The 22,998-nt window shown below is 39.9% G+C and overlaps 1 protein-coding gene across 2 annotated transcripts in view; it reads right to left on the bottom strand.

Annotated features, from left to right (window-relative positions):
- The window catches only part of gpc5c (glypican 5c), a 217,465-nt gene that overhangs the window by 124,504 nt on the left and 69,963 nt on the right, over positions 1 to 22,998 (bottom strand). The window contains exons 4-6 of one of the 2 annotated variants that reach the window (XM_079819171.1): positions 12,084 to 12,229; positions 8,571 to 8,630; positions 6,806 to 6,928 (exon numbers count right to left, since the gene is read on the bottom strand). In XM_079819171.1, the coding sequence (XP_079675297.1) occupies positions 6,806 to 6,928; positions 8,571 to 8,630; positions 12,084 to 12,229 (329 nt within the window). The remainder of the gene's footprint in view (positions 1 to 6,805; positions 6,929 to 8,570; positions 8,631 to 12,083; positions 12,230 to 22,998) is intronic. The other variant, XM_079819172.1, reaches the window with a different exon arrangement.

Here is a 22,998-nt window from a genome sequence, read left to right as displayed (position 1 = left end):
AATATATGAAAAAAATGGAAACTCTGCATAATATATTGTTTATTATGATAAATAAATAAAAACTTTTTTCCTTAATTTTTTTTAAAATTACTAATAATTATAAAAATAATTAATTTAGTGCTGGTGGGAAATTAATCGAGATTATTCGCATCCAAAATAAAAGTTTGTGTTTACATAATATATGTGTGTGTACTTTGTATAATTATTATGTATATATAAATACACACTCATTCGTGTATATATTTAGGAAAAATATGTTATATATTTTTTAAACAATTTTTATATATAAGATAAATTATATATACACTACAGTATATACATGCAAATATTTCTTAAGTATATACATGAATGAGTGTGTATTTATATATACATAATAATTATACACATATTATACATATATTATGTGAACACAAACTTTTAGTTTGGATGCGATTAATCATATCATCATCATCATCATCGTTATTATTATTATTATTATTATTATATGCTAACTAAATAATGGAAAATATTTTTTTTTTCAAGCAATTATTCAAATGTGAGGGTTTGAAAGCAGGCACCTGTCAGTCACGGGTACAAAAGAACAAAATTTTAATAAAAATTTAAACAAAAAAAATCCTAAAAAATTTACTTATTAATACTAATACTAATAAACTGCCAATATCCTAGTAATATGCATACTAATAAGCAACTAGTTAATCGTGAGAATTGGACCCTAAACTAAAGTGTTACCAAAATTACAAAACATTTAGATCTGCTAACCCAAAAGGCAATTGGATTTTTTTTTTATCTAAAGGAAGGACTTTTATTCCTAAAGCCGTCATATTGAGCATCACCATTACCAGAATTTCTCTCAGCCCACAGACACACAAAATCAGAATTATCAACACCATGACAGTCTTCATCGAAGACGACTTTAAATGTGTCTCTGGTGTGTGATCTGTGGAGTGGATGAGGGCCACACACAGAGGAAGAGACAGAAAAAGGAACTGAGATAGTCAGTAAGAGGAAAGAAGGAAACAGAGAGAGCGAGAGAGAGAGAGAGCAGATCAGGGTGACTGAATCGCTTCCAGATGTGTGAATGGTAAACAACTGGTTTGTCGTGAGGGCATAAAAATATGTGGCATTCAGAATCTCTGACCAAACATCCCCAAGTCCTGCAGAACCATGACCATGGACACAATGGACAGACACTCACATACACGCAAAAACACAATCGCTTTTGTTGTCGTTTCATGTCTGATATCGACTGCTGAGCATTTCCAGAAGCCTAGCGTGAAAGAGTCGAACACAAATGAGAAATCAAATCACCATCCCCTCTGACATGCTTTGAAGTGATCTGCGCCTGAACATGAACCTTCACGTACATAGATTTGACTGATGAAGCGATGTGACAGCATTACAGAGAAAGAGACAGTCTAACATCCATGTGTGTGCAATATTTATTCTCTCTGTATGGGTTTTGCTCCATGTATTTAGAGGGCACATTCCCAGGCTGGGCGTTGGGATTCTCTCCTCCACTGTTTCCCACACAGAGCTCACAGGAGGCCCTTTGTTCCGGCTCCAGGCCGCGGGGGACCCAGATTCAGCACAGCGGCCCCTGAGAGACCTCCCTGCATTCTTCTGCAGGACGACCCCATCCACACCTCACCTTCAGTGGTTGTCACTGCACTGTAACACCAGGAATCCCTCTGGTCTTTGAGTCTTGTCTTTTTGTCTTCGTGTCTACTTCTGACTTCTCCTTTCTGGCTAGCACTGCTTCACACTGACAGCGATTTGTTTCAAGGAGTTTTAGTGATTTGAAACAAGTGACAAATTTGTACTGATTTATTTATTTTTTCATTCAAATGAGCAATGACATGATGCAGTGACTACAACTGTGAGAGCAGACTGTGGAGTTCACCTGTTTTTACATTTACACAAAAAAAGTACAGTGATCTACAGTGATGAAATCCTTGTTAGTGTGAATAAAACTTAAAGATTTTGTCGTCATTTACTCACTGTGATGTTGTTCCAAACTCATGACCAACAAAAAAGACCCCTTTGACTTTGACTCCATGGATATTTTTTTTTGTCAAGTGATTAATCACATCTCGTTCTTTTTATTGTAACCGGCCATGGATGGATGGATGGATGGACGGACGGACGGACGGATGGGATGGGGATATGGATGGATGGATGGATGGACGGACGGACGGATGGGATGGATGACGGGATGGACGGATGGGATGGATGACGGGACGGATGGGATGAATGGATGACGGGACGGATGGGATGGATGGATGACGGGACGGATGGGATGGATGGATGACGGGACGGATGGGATGGATGGATGACGGGACGGATGGGATGGCTGGATGACGGGACGGATGGGATGGATGGATGGGGATATGGATGGATGACGGGACTGATGGATGGATGACGGGACGGATGGGATGGGATGGGGATGGGGATGGGGATGGGGATTTGGATGGATGGATGGATGGATGGATGGATGGATGGATGGATGGATGGATGGATGGATGGATGGATGGATGGATGGATGGATGGATGGATGGATGGATGGATGGATGGATGGATGGATGGATGGATGGATGGATGGATGGATGGATGGATGGATGGATGGATGGATGGATGGATGGATGGATGGATGGGGATATGGATGGATGGATGGATGGATGGATGGATGGATGACGGGACGGATGGATGGATGACGGGACGGATGGGATGTGGATGGATGGATGGATGGATGGATTGATGGATGGATGGATGGATGGATGGATGGATTGATGGATGGATGGATGGATGGATGGATGGGATGGGGATATGGATGGATGGATGGATGGATGGACGGATGGGATGGGGATATGGATGGATGGATGGATGACGGGACGGATGGGTTGTGGATGGATGGATGAATGGATGGATGGAGGGATGGGGATATGAATGGATGGATGGATGGATGGATGGATGGATGGATGGATGGATGGATGGATGGATGGATGGATGGATGGATGGGATGGGAGGGGATGGGAGGGGATGGGGATGGATGGGATGGAAATCATGTACTTCAGGAGGTTATTCTGGTAGTTCTGGAACCAGCGGGGATCAAATCTCAGAATAAAAGAACCTATCTAAATCGAAACTGGAAATTTAGATTATCATTTAATCCATTGGTTTGGCGTCCACAATGGAGCTCTGGTGTGTAGAAGCCATTAAGTAGCAGTCTTGTAACATATTTTTTATCCAAATGACTCTGGGACGGTGATGGTTTATGGATTTGTCCCTTGAGTGATTTGAACCTACAGCCTTTTGGTTCCCAGCCCAGATGTTCAGCCATTACACCGCATCCTCCGACTAATTAAGAGTTGTGGTGAAAAACGGACACATTTTTAAAAGGATACAAAGTGAGACTCTTGGAAACAGCAGAGAGCTTGGAGTAACACCAACCCGAATGTGAAAGAGCATCCAATGGAATCAAAGACAGCGTCCCTGGATGATTCATTAAGCTGATGAAAATTACAGCTAAAACCACCGCAAAGTGGTTTTATTTGATTTCTAACAGGTCTAAACGACATTCTAGACATTCACATTCATTCCAAATGGTCAAAAAATGCTACAAATATTTTTGTATTGTTTCTGTTCTGCATCTAGCTGACAGACAGACTGTTCTGTTGGAAACAAATTGTTAAGCCACATTTCAAAGACTGGTTAATTGTGGGGGGGGGTGGGGGTCCTATCTTTTTTTGGACTGCAGTAGAGAGCGTGTGTTATACTGGAGATCACAATCCTTACATGCTGCTTTAAGTCAACATGAAATCTAAACCGACCCTGTTTGCTTTAATACACATTCCTTGTGTATCCACTCCTTTTGTTTGTAATTTTACACTAAAATCGAATTTACACTCCACCTCAGAAATAACTTTTCTATTCAGATAACACTGCTAATCCCCTGTTGTTTTAAAATTATTATAAATTATACATAATGCTGTAGTACTTTGCACTTTGGTATTTAAATAGTCTACAGATAATTCAATACCATAGTATACTGTACATCAAAGTACCATAGTAATACCATCTAACACCATGCCACTACTTTTAATAAGGACATTAACATGGAGGAGAGCCATATATAGATGATTTTTTTAACCATCGCCCTATTTTTCTCTCTCTCCATGATGACCAGAATTTGGTTGGTTACTATAGAGACTGACGAGAGGAGGGGCAACCACATTTGGGTACGAGGGGACGGAACGAGTGTGAGTGAGGGAGAGAAAAAGAGAGAATATTGTCATAATTGCATGTTCTGCTGATGGTGCTTAAGAAGTGAAGCCAACAGGGAAATGAAATACAGATCGTCGTTTGCCGCGTGACCTCTCTGAGAACGAGAGAGAGATGGATGTGAGAGAAAGAGACTTTCGTTGGGCCACAAACACCACAAAACAGCCTTGGTGCTATTCGACCACCCCAAATCACTCGGAGACAAAGAATTTGATGAGAGACAGAGTGAGATGGAAAGGGGGGAAAAAGAAAGAAATCAAAACCTGGCATCTTCAACAACTCCTGGCTGTTAATGCAACAGCAATCCTCTATGTTGCCTTAAGTCGGTTAAGTCGTTTGTCATTGGTCGTTAAGGTGAGTTATCTTTTGAGGCATGAAATTGGAGCCAGACATCCATTCTCAAAGTAAACACTTCCCTCTGAGGGGCAACAGATTTGTTATAAATCTATTAGGCGTCAGTCAGTGTGGCTCAAAGGTAATTTCTCGTTAATGGAGGAGCTCTGTGGGTGTGTTTGGCTTTTCCATCTGTACTTTCCTGAGTGATTATTTGCAATGATGTGTTTCTTTTTTCTTGAGAGCCCACATGCACATACCAGACCCTAGCCAGATGGGACCCGGCAAACAACTGAGTGTATAACTTCGGCTTTACCCTGTCGGAAAAAACACCTAATCTGCAGCTGGTTACATAGACTGCTTAGACTAGTGTTAAAAGTTAGTCATTTAATGTTTTTCCTTCAAGACTGGTCCTAATTTGTTTAACTCCGTTACATAAACAAGTAGATTAGTCTATTTGGAATTGGAAAAGTAAAACCGATTACTGCTTGGTTAACTACAAGTTGGTCAAACTAGTTCTTAAGACAAATTCCCGGTTTCACAGACGAGGCTTAAGCCTAGTCCCAGACTAAAATGCATGTTTGAGCTGTCTTCAGTGAAAACAACTTGCACTGACATATCTTAAAATACACTATATTGCCAGAAGTATTGGGACACCCCTCCAAATCATTGAATGCAGGCGTTCCAATCACTACCTTGGCCAAAGATATATAAAATCAAGCACCTAGGCATGCAGTCTGCTTCTACAAACATATGTGAAAGAATGGGTCGCTCTCAGGAGCTCAGTGAATTCAAGCGTGGCACCATGATAGTTTGCCACCTGTGCAGTTTGTGTCCATTCGTGAAAGTTCCTCGCTACTAAATACTCCACGGTCAACTGTTAGTGGTATTATAGTGCACAGTGCGCAGAAGTCGCCAACTTTCTGCAGAGTCAATAGCTACAGACCTCCAAACTTTGTGTGGCCTTCAGACTAGCTCAAGAACAGTGCGTAGAGAGCTTCATGGAATGGGTTTCCATGGCCGAGCAGCTGCATCCAAGCCTTACATTACCAAGAGCAATGCAAAGCGTCTGATGCAGTGGACTCTAGAGCAGTGGAGACGTGTTCTCTGGAGTAACGAATCACGCTTCTCTGTCTGGCAATCCGATTAACGAGTCTGGGTTTGGCAGTTGCCAGGGGAGCGGTACTTGCCTGACTGCATTGTGCCAAGTGTAAAGTTTGGTGGAGGGGGTTTATGGTGTCAGGTTGTTTTTCAGGGATTGGGCTTGGCCACTTAGTTCCAGTGAAAGGAACTCTTAATGCTTCAGCATACCGAGACATTTTGGACAATTTCATGCTCCCAACTTTGTGGGAACTGTCTGGGGATGGCCCCTTCCTGTTCCAACATGACTACGCTCCAGTGCACAAAGCAAGGTCCATAAAGACGTAGATGAGCGAGTTTGGTGTGGAGGAACTTGAGTCCTGACCTCAACCCGATAGAACACCTTTGGGATAAATTCGAGCGGAGACTGCGAGCCAGGCCTTCTCGTCCAACATCAGTGCCGGACCTCACAAATGTGCATCTAAAAGAATGGTCAAAAACTCCAATAAACACACTCCTAAACCTTGTGGAAAGCCTTCCCAGAAGAGTTGAAGCTGTTATAGCTGCAAAGGGTGGGACAACTCCATATTAAACCCAATTTATGTCATTAAAGTTCATGTGCATGTAAAGGCAGGCGTCCCACAACTTTTGGCAATATAGGGTATGTCAGTGCCATTGTTTTTTCTCAAGATGCACATCAGTCATTTTTTTTTCTAAGGCACATTTAAAAAAGCTACTTAATGTCCTAATATAACTAAGGCCTAATCATGGCTTAATCTAAGCCCAGTCTGTGAAACCGGGCCACAGTTGGCTTAAGTTTATGCAACTGGCCCCTGGTCTTCCAGCCTAGTCAAGCTGAAAAGTGCCCAAAACCCCTCTAAAACTAACCAACAGACCAGCATGACCAGGCTAAGCGAGACCAGCTAAGACCTGCAAAATAGCTGAGGCTGGTTTAAGTGATTATTTTACACAGGGTAAAGAAAAAAATGTAATATTTTGTTCTAAATTTAACGCAATGTTTTTTGCACTTACACATACCATCTTGTCCTAACCAGACTCCAAGTAACAAATTTCCAGCGCAAAGTAATTTGTTTGAACACCCTGAATGTCTCACCTTTTCACCACGTCGTCTCCACTCCAACACGTGAGTTCGTCGGCACCCATCTCTCCTTCGCACAACGCCTCCGGAAGTATATTGAAGAAGGACTTATATCGGGAGATGTAGTCCGTAAACTCCCTATAACACAAATCAACAAATAAACAACACATATAGATCATAAGCAATAAATAACATTGAGATATAAAGGTTATTAAAAGTTTTGAAAGACAAAACTCAGGGAAAGATAAATTATATCGCTAACAACAGCTTTAGGAACCTGTTTTGAGGCATTTAATTGTATATTATATTAAGTCTATGAACAAATAACATAAAATAGACTGTCCAAAGGCCACAGCATGGAGGTGGGTAATTACAGGTCACATGCTCAGTAAGGAACCAATCAGGCATACTGAATTTATAATTACAAAGACTGTTTTCACACTTTGATTTGTTTGCTTGATCTGAACCCAAGTTCAATTCCATCCCTCTCCCATCAGCCCACATTTTTTAACATTTCAGTCATCCAGAGTCGATGATGAACAACAAACTATGTTAAGATTAGTGGTTCACATGCAAAAATTAGGCCAGACTGCATTCGTACCAAATGTGAATCATACTCGAGTCCACATGAACTGCAGTCGAGAACCTTTTCAAGCAGACTTGGGAACAACCATTCAGGTTTCACAGCAAACAAACAAACCAAACTCTAATGACAAAGCCACTCAATCAGCACTTAAAGGGTTAGTTCACCCAAAAATGAAAATTCTGTCATTAATTACTCACCCTCATGTCGTTCGACACCCGTAAGACCTCCGTTCATCTTCGGAACACAAATGAAGATATTTTTGTTGAAAGCTGATGGCTGAGAAAGGCTTCAGATAGGCCTCTATTGGTATTCAGTACATTTACACTCCCAAGACCCATAAAAGGCACTTAAAACATCGTTACAAAGTCCATCTCACCACAGTGACTCTACAATAATTTTACGATGCGGCGACAATAGTTTTTGTGCGCAAAAATAAATAAAAATAACGGCTTTATTCAACCTCTTCTTGTCTTCCGTGTGTGCCTCCACGACGCATGCGCGAGAATATGACGTAGCGTCGGGGTTCGGGAATCCATGAAATGCACACTTTAACCCCATTTTGAGAACTACGCCGAGACCTAAAGCACGATCAATGTAGAATCCAACAGCTTAGATACGCGCGTCTTCCTCTGCTTGTAAACAAATCTCTTCTGGGTTATGTGTCCGAATGCCGGATCTGCGTCATATTCTCGCGCATGCGTCGTGGAGGCACACACGGAAGACAAGAACAAGCTGGATAAAGGTGTTATTTAGATTTTTTTTTGCGCACAAAAACTATTGTCGTCGCATCATAAAATTATTGTAGAGTCACTGTGGTGAGATGGACTTTGTAACGACGTTTTAAGTGCCTTTTATGGGTCTTGGAAGTGTAAATGTACTGAATGCTAATGGAGGCCTATCTGAAGCCTTTCTCAGCCATCAGCTTTCAACAAAAATATCTTCATTTGTGTTCCGAAGATGAACGGAGGTCTTACGGGTGTCGAACGACATGAGGGTGAGTAATTAGTGACAGAATTTTCATTTTTGGGTGAACTAACCCTTTAAAGTACAAGTGCGAAAACACCCTTAACTGGTATGGTAGTAAGAGAGTGTAGAAAAGAGGCGGGGCTAACCTATATTATCCAATGTAAGCACACATTTTAAAGAAAGATATTCAGAAATAAATGCAATTTTAGTAAATGCATCCATGCTTACCGTGCAACCTTTTTCAGAGTTCTACCTCTATCGCTCTTGGAGGTTTTCAGAGGGAGTGAACTGAGAACGGTCAAACCCCCCCAGTACAAGATAATGGAACAGTCCAGAGGAGGATGAGGCAAGCAGTTTGGAGGGGAGGACAGAGAGATGGAAGAAACCAAAGGGCAACAAAACAGGGGGAGGGGATGATGGTGAGAGAGGGAGAGAAAAATCATGACCATGGAGAAAATTAAAAAACACTCATGCACATGCAAACTACCTGGAAGATGGGTTACATCACACTAGCAATAAAACTCAACAGCGACCCGCAACTTAGATTCCGGAAGTACTTTTTACCCACTCAGTTTCTCAATAGATATTTCAGAAAACTGTTAAGAGTTAAAACCAAGCTCTGAGATTACAAAAAAAAATGTGCATTTAACATTGAGGGAATTAAATGCAAGCACTGCAAATGACGAAATCGAATCAGTTGCTTTAAAGTGCCCCTATTATACTTTTTCGAATATTACCTTTCAAGCAGTGTGCAATTGACCTATCGGTAAGCCCCGCCCCCCTTAGTTACTGTTTCTAACTCAGACAAACAAACAGTTGCTAACTGTCTTACAATGACAGCTGTCAGTGTGAAAACCTTATCCCAAGACCTCTCGTTGAGGAGCATTCCAGTGGGATTTAAATTTGCCATGGAGGGATATATAAAAGATTTTAAAATAAATATGGTGGATCACAATGGATTAAAGTTCACAATGCAAGTGGGAGAAGCCTCATGCAATTACATTTAACCCGTTTAATATGGAGAGGCACTGAAATGTCAACCCGATTTCACAACAATTCGTACATATTTTACGAGGTGGCTAATTCGTACAAATCTGTACGACCTCACTCGTACGGATACATAAATCGTACGTATTTGACGAGTTGCCAAATCCGTATGAATTCGTACGAATTACCTACCTCAAACCCCGCCCCTAAACCTACCCGTCACTGGGGTTTAGACAAAGCGTTCAAATTCGTACGAGTGAGGTTGTACAAATTCGTATGATTTAGCCACCCCGCAAAACCTTATAGTATGCCTCCTGAACAATTTCAATATATGGCACGCATCTCACTGTATCATTGCGTGATACTTTAGTATAATTTTTGTAATGTTTTAGCCTGGTCGCTATTCACTGCCATTATAGGAAGGAGCACGTGCAGGACTATTTTTTAAATTTCTGCTTTTGAGGTCCGAAAAAGATCGAAGGACATAGGGCATTGGAACAGCAGGGTGAGTAAAAGATGGCTTTAATTTTATTTTCAGGGGAAAACTATCCCTTTAATAAGAGTATGACAACCAAAAAATCCTCACTGGAATCAGTGTTACAAGTATCCCAGGCACATCGTTTTACCATTTTTGTAGCATGAACACCATCAAACCGATGAGAACTTCAAATCTTCCAATGTTTCTCTATGGCACCGAAACCTAAAGATGTCTGAGTTCCGGTCCTCATGCAACTGATACACAACTGCCATTGGCTCTTCTGCGTTCAAGGGGAGGGGCTTACCGATAAGTCAATTATTTGAAGAAAGAACAGATGCTGAACTACTGAAACAAATCGTCAGCAATTCCAACGTAACATACCTACGTAACAATGTAATAAAAAATTTAATTAGCATAATACCAGTCTCCATTGGGCAAACCGAGTCTAATCTGGCCTGCCCTCAACACTGTAGTTGTAGCTGAGGCCTGGAAGAGTTTATCAAGTGCTTTATCAAGTGTATCACTGTGTATCAAGTGCTGAGGAAGCCACGGGAGCTTAAATCCAGATTTGGCAACGGACTGTAAGCGATAGCTTTCCATTGATGTATGTTTTTTTTTTGTAAGGATAGAACAACCATTTAAAAATCTGGAATCTGGGAGTGCAAAAAAATCAAAATATTGAGAAAATCACCTTTAAAGTCGTCCAAATGCATATTACTAATAATAATATTTTTTTTTATATATTTACGGTAAGAAATTTACCAAATATCTTCATGGAACATGATATTTACTTAATATCCTAATAATTTTTGGCATAATATACTTGCATTTAACCTCAGAGCTGAAAAATTGTACACATTATTGATTATGTTTTCTGAATGGCATTTATACTTCCAGAACCCTGCTGTTGAGGTCCATTGTGCTCAACATGGACGTAACATATTTAGTTATTTTAACTAAATATAACATTGTGTTTTGACCTCTGACCTGTCTTAATGATTGAGCACTCTAGCTACCCATTGAAAACCCTTTAAAATGTTTAATTTATAAATCTCCTGGCTTGCTGGTCAGAGCATTTCCATGACTCTTGGTGCAGAGATGATGTCATTCGTGCGGTGATGAGTGTTTGCTGTCCTCTCCTCCACTGACTCCTGCACTCTGGAAAAAACTTTAATCCATTTATCTCTCTGTGTTCCTGCAGGCAACAGTCTCAGTGCCAGTTACAGCACTGTCCTTGCCAGCCTACCACTTAGTGATGGGTATCTGCAATGTGTGGGCCTTGTTAAAAAGTTATCCATCTATTTTTTACTACACAACACTTAATTTCATTTGAAGCAAGTAAAATTCAATATTGGACCATTAAGAAAAACGGTATTTAGAATGGATAGTTGGCTAATAATTTAATGAAGATATGACAAAACATTTAATAACGTAAACTGTGACATATTATACCCAAAAATGATTCATACAGTGGACCACCAATAAAATTGAAAACAATCTGGGACCAAAATTATTCAGACACTTTGACCTGACCATGTTTTGCTGAAGTGTTTTTTTCTTTAATTGCTCATGTGACCACAGACTGAACAAAATTAAGCATTGTAATTGGTTGACCTAAATTGGTGTTATCTAACTGTGCACTTAAATGTAACAGCTGATTGGTTGATTGTAATCCATTACATACCTTTCTATCAAAGTTCTCAAACATTATCAAGATTAATTTGTTCTGACACAGTTTAACGCTGAGTTCTTGCCATATTTTATTACCATTTTCTAAACTATAGCAAATAAACTGTGATAATGTGAGAAATGTTGAAGGTGTTTTGGTTTGACTGTATATTGCAACAGAAAACAGTTATATTAATTTGTAATAATATTTCACACTATTACTGTTTTTTTCTGTATTTTTGATCATATAAATGCAGACTTAGTGAGCATAAAAGACTTCTTTCAAAAATATTCAAAAATCTTACCAACCCCAAATAATAATGCTTTCATTAATATGTTATTTATATAATACATCTGTCAGTATATGATAATATTGAATGTCATATTAGTTATCAGTATTGGTCAATAAAGTAAGTATATTAATGTAATATAAATATTGGTGGTAGTTTATAATTTACAGACAGATTTTCAGATTACAAAAAAACTCATGTTACTCTACAATACTGATTCAAATGTATTACAATAGACAATATTGAATATCAAAGACCTGTAAAAATGTGTTTTATAATAAATAAGTCTTAGTGACAGAACTAGGGATCCATCCTAACCTGTGAAGGTGCGCCAACATGCCTATCTTATCGGCTCCTGGAACGTCCTGTGAGATGTTGACAGGTGGAGGTGTGACTGAAGTTGGAGGAAACGCCCCTACTGTACTTGAGGACACGTTTGAAGAGTGACCACATACCTTATCCACCTGAAAAACAGAGAGAGAGGAACAGAGATGAGAGAGTGGTGATGCTCTGTTCCTTCGGGAAGTCGGAACGGATGATGTAAGCGTGTGTTTGTCTTAGTGATAAATGAAACTCTAATGGAAAAGTAGACGGTAACAGATCACATTAAAGCCATGAATGAATGAATTAGACAGAAAGACAGAGACAGTGTGTGTGTGTCTGGCTCTGGTTTTGCCTATTATGCGTGTGTGAGTGTCTGGCTCTGGTTTTGCCTATTATGGGGATCAAATGTCCTCATATAAGCGCAGTAAAACCTGAAATCAGTTACATGGTGGGAAGCAGCCAACGGTCTCCAAGAGGAAAACAGCTTAATAAACAAACTAAATAAAGTCTTAATGAAAATCTAAAAATGCAGAAAGGATTCTGAGGGGGTTGTGTGTAAGGTTATGGGACAGAAAATAGAATTATCTCAGAGTAATAACAAAGAAAGTCAATGGAAAGTCCCCACCATGATGAAAAAACAAATGTGTGTGTGTGTGTGTGTGTGTGTATAAACCAGTTCATCTCATTAGAGACTATTGCTGTAACACAGGATCACAATCTGCATTTGCTTTTATATCTACACCTCCTTCACCTCTGTCTCTTCCTCGTTCTTACACACACATTTAATCAATGGCGTTTCATCCCACTAAAAGCTCCGGCAGACGTCACCAGTCCATTAGCCAAAGAAGACTCGACTACAGCATTCCAAATGATTACCCTCAGTTTCTGCCCTCTCCTATCAGTCACTTTTAATAATGACAATTTTATTTGGCATTAATAAATCTTTATCTCCTGCATCATTTGTCATTGCTCTGGGAGCTCGGGCACGAGGCTGGAGGACAGGAAAGAGACAATCTTCACTCGCTTTACAACCTGAACGAATAACAAGGTGAACTGAAAAAATTGAAGGAAATTGTCACCAAAAAAATTACAAAGAAACACCTAGTATGATTATTAGTAGGGGTGTAACGATTGATCAACTACATCGATGTATCGATTTATATTCCTATGATCTAACTACATCGATCTGTGCTCGGCAAGTTGGCCTTCCGGACGACATATATCGATCTAACATCGTTTTAAAAGGTAATCAGTCGATTGTATTGATAATAGGAAATAAAGCATTTGATTTAAGCACGTCAGACTTTATATGGATGTTTTTTCTTAGCACTTTTAATGATAAAGGCGTTAAACGTTTCAGTCTGCATATCTGTGACATCATCGCCACGCACCAGCAGCAGCGCTAAGAAAACCAAAACATAGTATGGCGGATGGCAGAGAAGCCTATCAAGCCACCAGGAGAAAGAGCTACCTGTACTTTCAACCCTTGCTAAATGTTACCTGTGCATTCCTGGCACCAGTGTGCCACCAGAGCGGGTTTTTAGTACTGCTGGCGACATAGTGAACACACAGAGAAGTGTTCTGCGGTCAGATCATGTTGATCAGTTGAAATTTTTGAACAAAAAAATGTATGTAGAGTCATTGAAGAGTAGTTGGTTACATTTTATCTTTTGTTAAATATAGTTTGTTTATTAAACTGAGAGTAGTAGCAGGTTCAGCCAGTTTATTCAACCTGAAGAAATGTTGGTTGCACTTTATTTTTGATAATAATATTGTATTTGTATTATTTTAATGTTGAAAAACAACAGCAAAAGTAGCAGGTAAACCTACTATTAATTAAACCTGAAGAGAAGTTAGTTGCATTTTATTTTTGATATTAATATTGTAATATTTTTATGTTGGAAAACAAAAGCAGAAGTAGCAGGTTAACCTACTGTTGAAATGTTGGTTGCACTTACTGTGCTTTTATTGAAAATGTATTGAATATTGAAATTGAGAGCAGAAAAGGTTAACTTCCTGTTAATTTAACCTAAACTGTTGGTTGCACTTTATTCAAATAAAATGTGAATGCATTTTCAATTAATTGTTGTTTACTTGTTTGTTTAGATCCATAATTAATTGATACCTGATTCCCTTACAAGTAACAACAGGAATCTATGAAACTTCACCTGCACTGACCAGTATCCAGATATTTATTTCAGTCACACAATTTTTGGCTAAAAAGTTACTGAATCGATTTCAAGTGACTGAATCGTTTCGGATCGTATCGTTCTAAATGAACCAATATCGTCCTTGAATCGTATCGACAACCTCAAATCGTGATACGAATCGAATCGTTGTTAAAACGAATCGTTACACCCCTAATTATTAGGCTAGAGACGGGCCTTTACCACTGAATGCAAAGAAATCAGACCCAAGAATGAAACTTAACTGCATGTGCTCTGCAAACGTTATTATTTAGCTTCTTTCTAACGGCTGAAAACTAAAAATTACATTCTTAGTGTCTTTAAATCAATCAGTTCACTGCAAGTTAGTAATATACATGATTTGTATTGCAAAATTCACTAAAAACGCACTCAGAGTCTATAAGAATCAGATGTCTTTTTGGACATCATAGCAGGGAAGAGGAAAAGAACATTTAAAATATTTATCAAACTACAGCATATTTAAGATATTTGATATCAGTACATTTAATATACTTAAGACCTTGTGCAAACATTATTAAACCCTAACATGTGTTAAATATCAGCTGTAATGAATAATAATAAACCGAATCAATGTCTTTCCTTTACTTTTAGAAGACTTTAAGGGAATGAGGCATTATGGGTATCAGCCAAAAATGTGGGAGTGCTGGGAAAATATTTGTGTTTTGATTTTGTTGCATTCTGTGTAGTTTATTGATTTACCGTCTATTGTAAATATTTTTCCTTCTCCTTTTTGACGAACAGCATGGGAACCATCGTTTCCTCATAAATAAACCCAGCGGTGGATTTTGGGCCGAGATCTCAAATATACAACGGTTATCCTTGAACAGTCATGCATTTTAACAAGTTGCATGGGTAGTTTCTGCATCCTATAGTCACCTCGTTATATTTAATTCAGGTTATAAATCAGCTGCAATTCTGATAAAGAAAATTTCTTTAAAAAAATAAAAAGGGAGTAAAGAAACTTATTTTAATATCCTAACAATCTCAGATTCAGGCAATTACAAGAAGTTTATTTTATATCCAGATTAAGTTTTCTTATGTCCGGTATCAAATTACTTTCCATTCAGAAAGTCTGGGAATTTATTCATGTGAATCTTGGCTAATTGTATGTTAATAAAACATAAATAAAAACTTTTTTTTTTTTTTTATCAATAAACCCTCAAAATCTTCTCTTTAAATCATGACAGACTTTCAATCAAAATGTCTTCGGCTTAGAATGAACCCACCGACACTTCTTGGAATCTCTGTTGGTTATTTATTTCAGCACTCTCAACATTTACATATGAACCTTGTGCAGGGTGGTATGATCAAAAATGTATATCACTGTATTTTTCCAATACCGGTTTCGCAGTATATGACGGTATTTTTTCCCCCTATGCATGACAGGGTGTTAACCACATTCTCTACCTATTTTACAGTCGTCATGAGTGAAAATTGTAGAAAAATTCCACACTAGAGTTAATACAGGTTTGCAAAGCCCCACAAAATGATGCTGTGGGGAGACAACAACCAATAGAACACACTCATTACAGACACATGAATTTTAAAATATGAGTTACCAAAACGAGGGAGAAAAGCGGAAGAACATTTAAAAGGTCTACGGATATTTTCAATACATTTAAGAGTCTACAGTCACTACAGTCTCTCAACAAATGACACGTAATTTAACACACAAAGAATAAAGCAGTTAACTTTTTTGCCCGTTCTTCTTTGAATTTTCAGTCTATTAACTTACATCATTGTCTTCGGTGTATCAGAATAATCCATCGTCTCATTGCGGTCGTGATCAGACTATGGCTGTAGTATCAGTGTCCTTGTTTGCACATATGTGTGCATACACGCTGCTGGTTCATGTTTAGAGCACTAGAGGATATGAAATATGTCCATAAAAAAACGTAAACGTGCCCGCCTTGCTCTGAATCTGATCCATGTGGTGAGCGTTGTTAAACTCATCACGGAACTTCGCACAGAAACTGCTCTCTTGCGCGCGCCGCGTGTTGTTTGAATTCTCCGCAATCATAGGCTGAATCCAAAATCGCCTCCTAAACCCTCACCCTTTTCACTATTCCCTAAGTTAGTCCACTAATACAGTTCACTTGAAGGAGTGAATGAAAACGTTGGACAGCCGTTGAGTGTACATCGGCTGTACACTCGTTGTACACTCGTTATTGTGGTGCAATGTTTGATTGAATGAGTGCACACAATAACGTCCACTATGGTTTCGGATACCACTAAAAATGGCTGTCCCCTCAAATACTGCCCTATTATTCAACCATAGGCTGTAATGTGATCTCAGGCCCTGTCCCAAATGGCACCCTAAACCCTCACGGTCTTCCTCTGAGTCCGCACTTTCACGACGTAATGCCGCTTTGACTGCCGGGAAGAAGTCCGCGGCGTAACCCACACCAGTGCGGGCTCGGCAGAAGTGCGCATTGAGGGCGCATATCGACCTCAAAGGGGGCGGTAGCGAGCACCCTTCTGAAACCTAAAATGACAAATTGGACACCCTGCGGTCTCGTGGACTCGCACGCAGCGGCCATTGTAAGTCCACAAGACCGAAAGTGCACATGAAGTGTGCCATTTGGGACAGGGCCTCAGCTGTGTCCTAACTACAGTGCAACAGTGAAAAGGGACCCCTCTCAAACAGTGTTGCACTGCGCCGCGTTCCTAAGGTTGTTTAAGCGACATATTGCGGTATAATCAAAATTCATAACAAAAATAAACACCGGTATTCGGTTTGAACCGGTTTACCGCCCAGCACTATATGAACATGTAACATCTGCGTCAGTGATTCATTTGAAATGGGATAATGCTAAATACAAGTGTAAACGGGATCAATAATGTTTCGAGATTTGTTAATTTCATCAACATTCAGAGGTTATCAAAAATATAAAAAAATTATTGTTTCTATTTTCCTGAAAACCCTTGTTTTAACACAGTGGATGATTGACAGGCGAGTAAGCATTCTTTCAGTGTAAAAGGGACATATTATGCCCCTTTTCACAATGTATTATAAATCTCTCGTGTCCCCAGAATGTGTCTGAAGTTTCAGCTCAAAATACCCCCCAGATAATTTATTATAGCTTGTCAAATAGCTTTTACAGCTTATTATAGCTTGCCCCTATTTGACTGTGAGCAAAAATGCGCCGTTTTTGTGTGTGTCCCTTTAAATGCAAATGAGCTGCTGCTCCCCGCCGACCTTCCAGCAGCTCCTTTACATGAGCTTCGGATACTCCGTCAACAACAAAACAAATCGCAGCCAAAATGTCAAAAATAACCAGTTGTAGAGTGCAGCCTTGCATGTTTGAACCGGAGTCGGACACAGATGGAGAGACTCAGGAAGAGGTTGCAACTTTTAGACTGCACCTAGACGTTTCTGAATGGTTACTGGATACATTTATGTAACTGTTGTTAGTTACGTTGATTCAACTCATCGACGAGCATGTACCGTCATGTTACTCTATAAATTGTTGGTAACACTTCAGAATAATGGTCATTAGTTAACATTAGTTAATGTATTAACTAACATGAACTAACCATGAGCTGTACATTTGTTAATGTTAGTTAATATAAATACAGCTGTTCATGGTTTGTTCATGTTAGTTCACAGTACATTAACTAATGTTAACAAGATTTGAATAATGCATTAGTAAATGTTGAAATTAACATTAACAAAGATTAATAAACGCTTTAGAAGTGCAGTTCATTATTAGTTCATGTTAACTAATGTAGTTAACTAATGTTAACTAATGACCATTATTCTAAAGTGTTACCAAATTGTTTTATAGGGGCTCGTGTGGAAACGTAACACGTCCGTCACCTGACTATACAATGCATAATAAATATGTGTTTATGAATCACGCAGACGGTGAGCGTTTTCAGGATAAAACTAATGACAGCTCTAGTCTCTGTGAATACAGTCAAGGAACTTTAGCCATATTAGCCCGTGAAGCATTCTAGAAAGCTCAATCAGGAAGGAAATTTGCAAACATTCACAAAATATGAAGTGCCATTCTTTCTTGTTCTGGATATGAAGTTAGAGCATGAAGCGTTGGTATTGACGCTCTTTGAAACAGTCATGCGTAAAATGATTTGCCAAATACATCATTCTTCGGCACATTTCCTTCACAAATTAAATTCAACCACTGTGTCCTCAGTGCCTCAGATGGCGGGAGTCTATGGAGATGCCTTTAAGGTAATGAGGCATTATGGGTATCAGAGGACTGTCTGTTTTTAAGTTGGTACATCCAACAATAGATTATTTTTAATGTTTCTGGCACAGATATTGTAATAATCTAGCTAGCTGATACAGTGAGTAAACAGAATTGGCGGCCTCTGTGCTTCTCACTCAGGGGTGTGTCTATACTAAAAGGGCAGATCATCAACAGTCATGGGCGGGTTTCTTACGTAAGAGTAGGGGGAAATCTGGAACAGCCTGTTATGAGAGATTGATAATGATTGATAGGGATTATAAAAAAGTATTGGGTGGATTTTTACCATTATCGGCTGTTTGTTTACATAAACTGTGGATACACATCTGTCTTCAAAAGTGAATTTTGCATAATATGTCCCCTTTAACTCATCTTTTAATCTTCCAATGTGAAAGGTTTTAAACTTTACTGGTTATGTGATTACTTTTTTCACCCACACTATTTTATTAAAAAAGTAGGAGAGAGATCCTCACCTCGATGAATCTAACCAGAACGGGTTGAAGAAAATTCATAATAGTTCCCTAGCAATGTGTTTCGGTTGACTTGAATTTTGTGCAGTGTAAACAGGGCCTATGTATGGAGTATTATTTACGACGCAATTTATAAAAAAAAAAAATCGTAGCTTCATCGGAATGGTACGAAACTTGGTGACTTTATTGGTAATTGGTATATGAACACCCCAAAAAAATTGGGGATAGGATTTGAAAAGTCTAAGTGGTCGTAAAAAAAAATAGTCACACTCAGTACCTTCTGATCACAAAATGACCCCCATAGGAAATGAACAGCACTGTTGAGTCCTTTTATTCTGCATCCTGGCTGATTTGTAGATTGTATGCACAAAAAAACTCTATTTTCATATTTTTGCCAATTTCGGATTAATTTCCTATGGGGGTCATTTTTGACCCGATGGTCCTGAGTGTGACAATTTTTTTTACGACCACTTAGACTTTTCAAATCCTGTACCCAATTTTTTGGGTGTTCATATACCAAGTACCAATAAAGTCACAAAGTTTCGGACCATTCCGATGAAGCTACGATTTAAAAAATATATATATAAAACGCTTTGGGTCATTTTTGACCCGAAGAACCCCAGAGGGTTAAATGAAAACACAGACTTTTAATAAGATTCAAAAGCATGTGAAAATAGGCATGACACACTTGTATGAGAGAGAGAGAGAGACAGAACTGACCTCAGCGACACCCTGATCTGTGACGCTAAGCACAATGGGTCATTCCACTGGTCAACTGTTACTCAATTACCTACTGTTGAAAGCAGAGGTTTGCTCTTGTCTGGTGAGTATGCGTGCACCTGTCCGTCCTTGTAATATCTGTGAAATGCCAGTGTGTGAAACATTCTGGGTGTGATTAGATGGGGTCTGAACTATGCTTTACCCCATGAGTCTCAGAGGAAGACACATGCGGGAGCTGTGAGCGCCTGGCCTTGAGTTACAGGCTGACTGTGTGTTTGTGTTTGGTGGTGGACATTTGGCTGCAGTTTTACAGTGTGCAATGAGCAAGGCCAATTTAAGGCATGTGATCTCTATATGTGCCCACCGCTTAAAAAACTAATATCTCTTTCAGAGGACTGTCTGTTTTTAAGACAGACTTTTCCTTCAATCGTCATGTTTGTGTAAGTCTCTCTCTGTGGGAGTATTGAGTTGCATGGTGCGGCGTTAGTGTGTGATGAAGTTTGTTCGTGGGAGAATCCGCTCCAGAGGCAGCGTAGCTTTCTCAGTGCTCTTTTGCCCCAAATTCAGAACGTTCTGGCTAATAGGCTGAACCATTACGGTTCTAATTCTGAGCCCAAGTTTTCGTTCTCTAGCACAGGTAAAAACAGACAGGGTGAATAGGAAAACTGTGTGTGTTTACCTGTCTACGTCATGTTAATAGATTGCTATATCTAAAGATATAATGATAAACAAATAGAAAAAAAACATACGGACTAGATAGATAGATAGCTAGAAAGATAGAAAGACAGACAGACAGACAAGACAGATAGTGAGTTTGACAAGGGCCAACTAGGTCAGAGCATCTCCAAAACTGCAGCTCTTGTGGGGTGTTCCCGGTCTGCAGTGGTCAGTATCTATCAAAAGTGGTCCAAGGAAGGAACAGTGGTGAACCGGCGATGGTCATGGGCAGCTAAGGCTCATTGATGCACGTGGGGAGCGAAGGCTGACCCGTGTGGTCCGATCAAACAGACGAGCTACTGTAGCTCAAATTTCTCATGCTGGTTCTGATAGAAAGGTGTCAGAATACACAGTGCATCGCAGTTTGTTGCGTATGGGGCTGCATAGCCGCAGACCAGTCAGGGTGCCCATGCTGACCCCGGTCACACAATGGGCACATGAGCATCAGAACTGGACCACGGAGCAATGGAAGAAGGTGGCCTGGTCTGATGAATCACGTTTTCTTTTAAATCACGTGGATGGCCAAGTGCGTGTGTGTCGTTTACCTGGGGAACACATGGCACCAGGATGCACTATGGAAAGAAGGCAAGCCGGTGGAGGCAGGGTGATGCTTTGGTCAATGTTCTGCTGGGAAATCTAGGGTCCTGCCATCGATATGGATGTTACTTTAACACGTACCACCAACATAAGCATTGTTGCAGACCATGTACACCGTTTCATGGAAACGGTATTCCCTGGTGGCTGTGGCCTCTTTCAGCAGGATAATGCGCCCTGCCACAAAGCAAAAATGGTTCAGGGATGGTTTGAGGAGCACAACAGTGAGTTTGAGGTGTTGACTTGGCCTCCAAATTCCCCAGATCTCAATCCAATCGAGCATCTGTGGGATGTGCTGAACAAACAAGTCCGATCCGTAGAGGCCCTACTTCACAACTTACAGGACTTAAATATTCTGCTGCTAACATCTTGGTGCCAGATACCACAGCACACCTTCAGGTGTCTAGTGGAGTCCATGCATCGACAAGTCAGGGCTGTTTTGGCAGCAAAAGGGGGACCAACACAATATTAGGACATTAGGTCATAATGTTATTCCTGATCGATCGATAGATAGAACATTATTACATTGTTAGAACATCACAGATACATTGCAACTGCATTTACATTTCAAAAACACATCTAGCCGCTCTCTTGCACATTTTAAAGAGGAAATGCCGAAATGACTTTTTTCAATTGCCAGCGCTGTTTGAACAACATCACAGCACATCTCAGTGGTGTTGAATTAAACAGTGTTCAGAATGAGGCCTGTGGCTGTGCCAGCATGGGAGGGGAAGCCAGTTCCACTGTTTAGTTAGTGGGTTGTTTTTCATGTAGGTCTGGCTTTGAGTGCGTGTTTGAACTGTGATTCTCTGGCTGCTTTGTTTGGCTTCATTGTTGCCACGCGGATCCTCACACATACACAATCTGATTAATGATCGGTGTCTGTGTGTGTGATCTATTTGTGAACTCTGCATCTCCGCATGCATTCTCCCCTTGTCACAGCTTCCGACCCACGGAACTACTGACTTGATGGCATGTGCCGTATAGCAGCGGCACAATTCTGAGAATGTCCAATGATAAAACTCATATTCACAGGCCTGAAAGACTTGAACCTTCACTTTTCAAAAATGTAATGAGCGAAAACAACTATAAGGTGGCATTCATAGGTCGAGGTGAGGAGAGAGATCCTCACCTCAACAAAACCAACCAGAACTCGTTGAAGATAAGCGCCAGCAGTTCAACAGCAACACCCAAAAAGCTGTTCTACAATAATATGGTCCAATTAATACTTTCTACAGTATTTTTTTCATGCATCATCTGGATTTTATTCCACAATAAATTCAGTTACCAGCCCAGATCATTAACTACTAACCCACAACACCCTCAGAAATCAGCAGAGAGGCTCAAATTGTGGCACATCCAACATTTTATGTTTTGCATTTGAAGATTGCTGGAAGTTCTAAGTTCTGGAATTTATAACCACCAAACGAACAAACAACAAACACATTGTCTGTCACAATGAACGTTTCAAAGCTGTGCATGGCTGTATTCGTTTCCTATATGTTTTCTATCTCCCTCTCTTCACTCTCTGTCTCAGCCAAGTTTGTGGTCTGGACACATACACTCCACCTCATAGAGCTTCCCAGATTTAAATCATCCTCTCTCTCTCTCGCACTTCTCTTAAAAAGATTCTCTAACACAAGGGTGCTGAGGATTTGACCCCAGACTGGCTGACTCAGCGACTGTTACGCTCACTTTCCTCTCGTCTCTCTCCTCTACTATCGTCTCAGATCTCCTTTTCTCTCCTCCATATTTCACTCTAAACTGTAAATATTCTGTTTACGAGCATATTTGAGTTTCTCTGCAGCTTTTCATAATCACTCACACATGATTTGCAATCTGGTTTCCCAGCAAACGGATGTAGCCAGCCTCTAATGTCACTGCCTCTCCAAAACATCAATGTAAACAACATTTTGAAAGACGATGCACTGGGAAACCAAATCAGACAGAACTCTGTTGTTTAGGAACTTTCATGAGCAAAAAAAAGGAA

The sequence above is a fragment of the Gobio gobio genome (assembly GCF_949357685.1).
Source record: "Gobio gobio genome assembly, chromosome: 6".
Taxonomy (NCBI): domain Eukaryota; kingdom Metazoa; phylum Chordata; class Actinopteri; order Cypriniformes; family Gobionidae; genus Gobio; species Gobio gobio.
The sequence above is the reverse complement of the archived record's forward strand: the minus strand, read 5'-3'. Positions and strand labels throughout refer to the sequence as shown.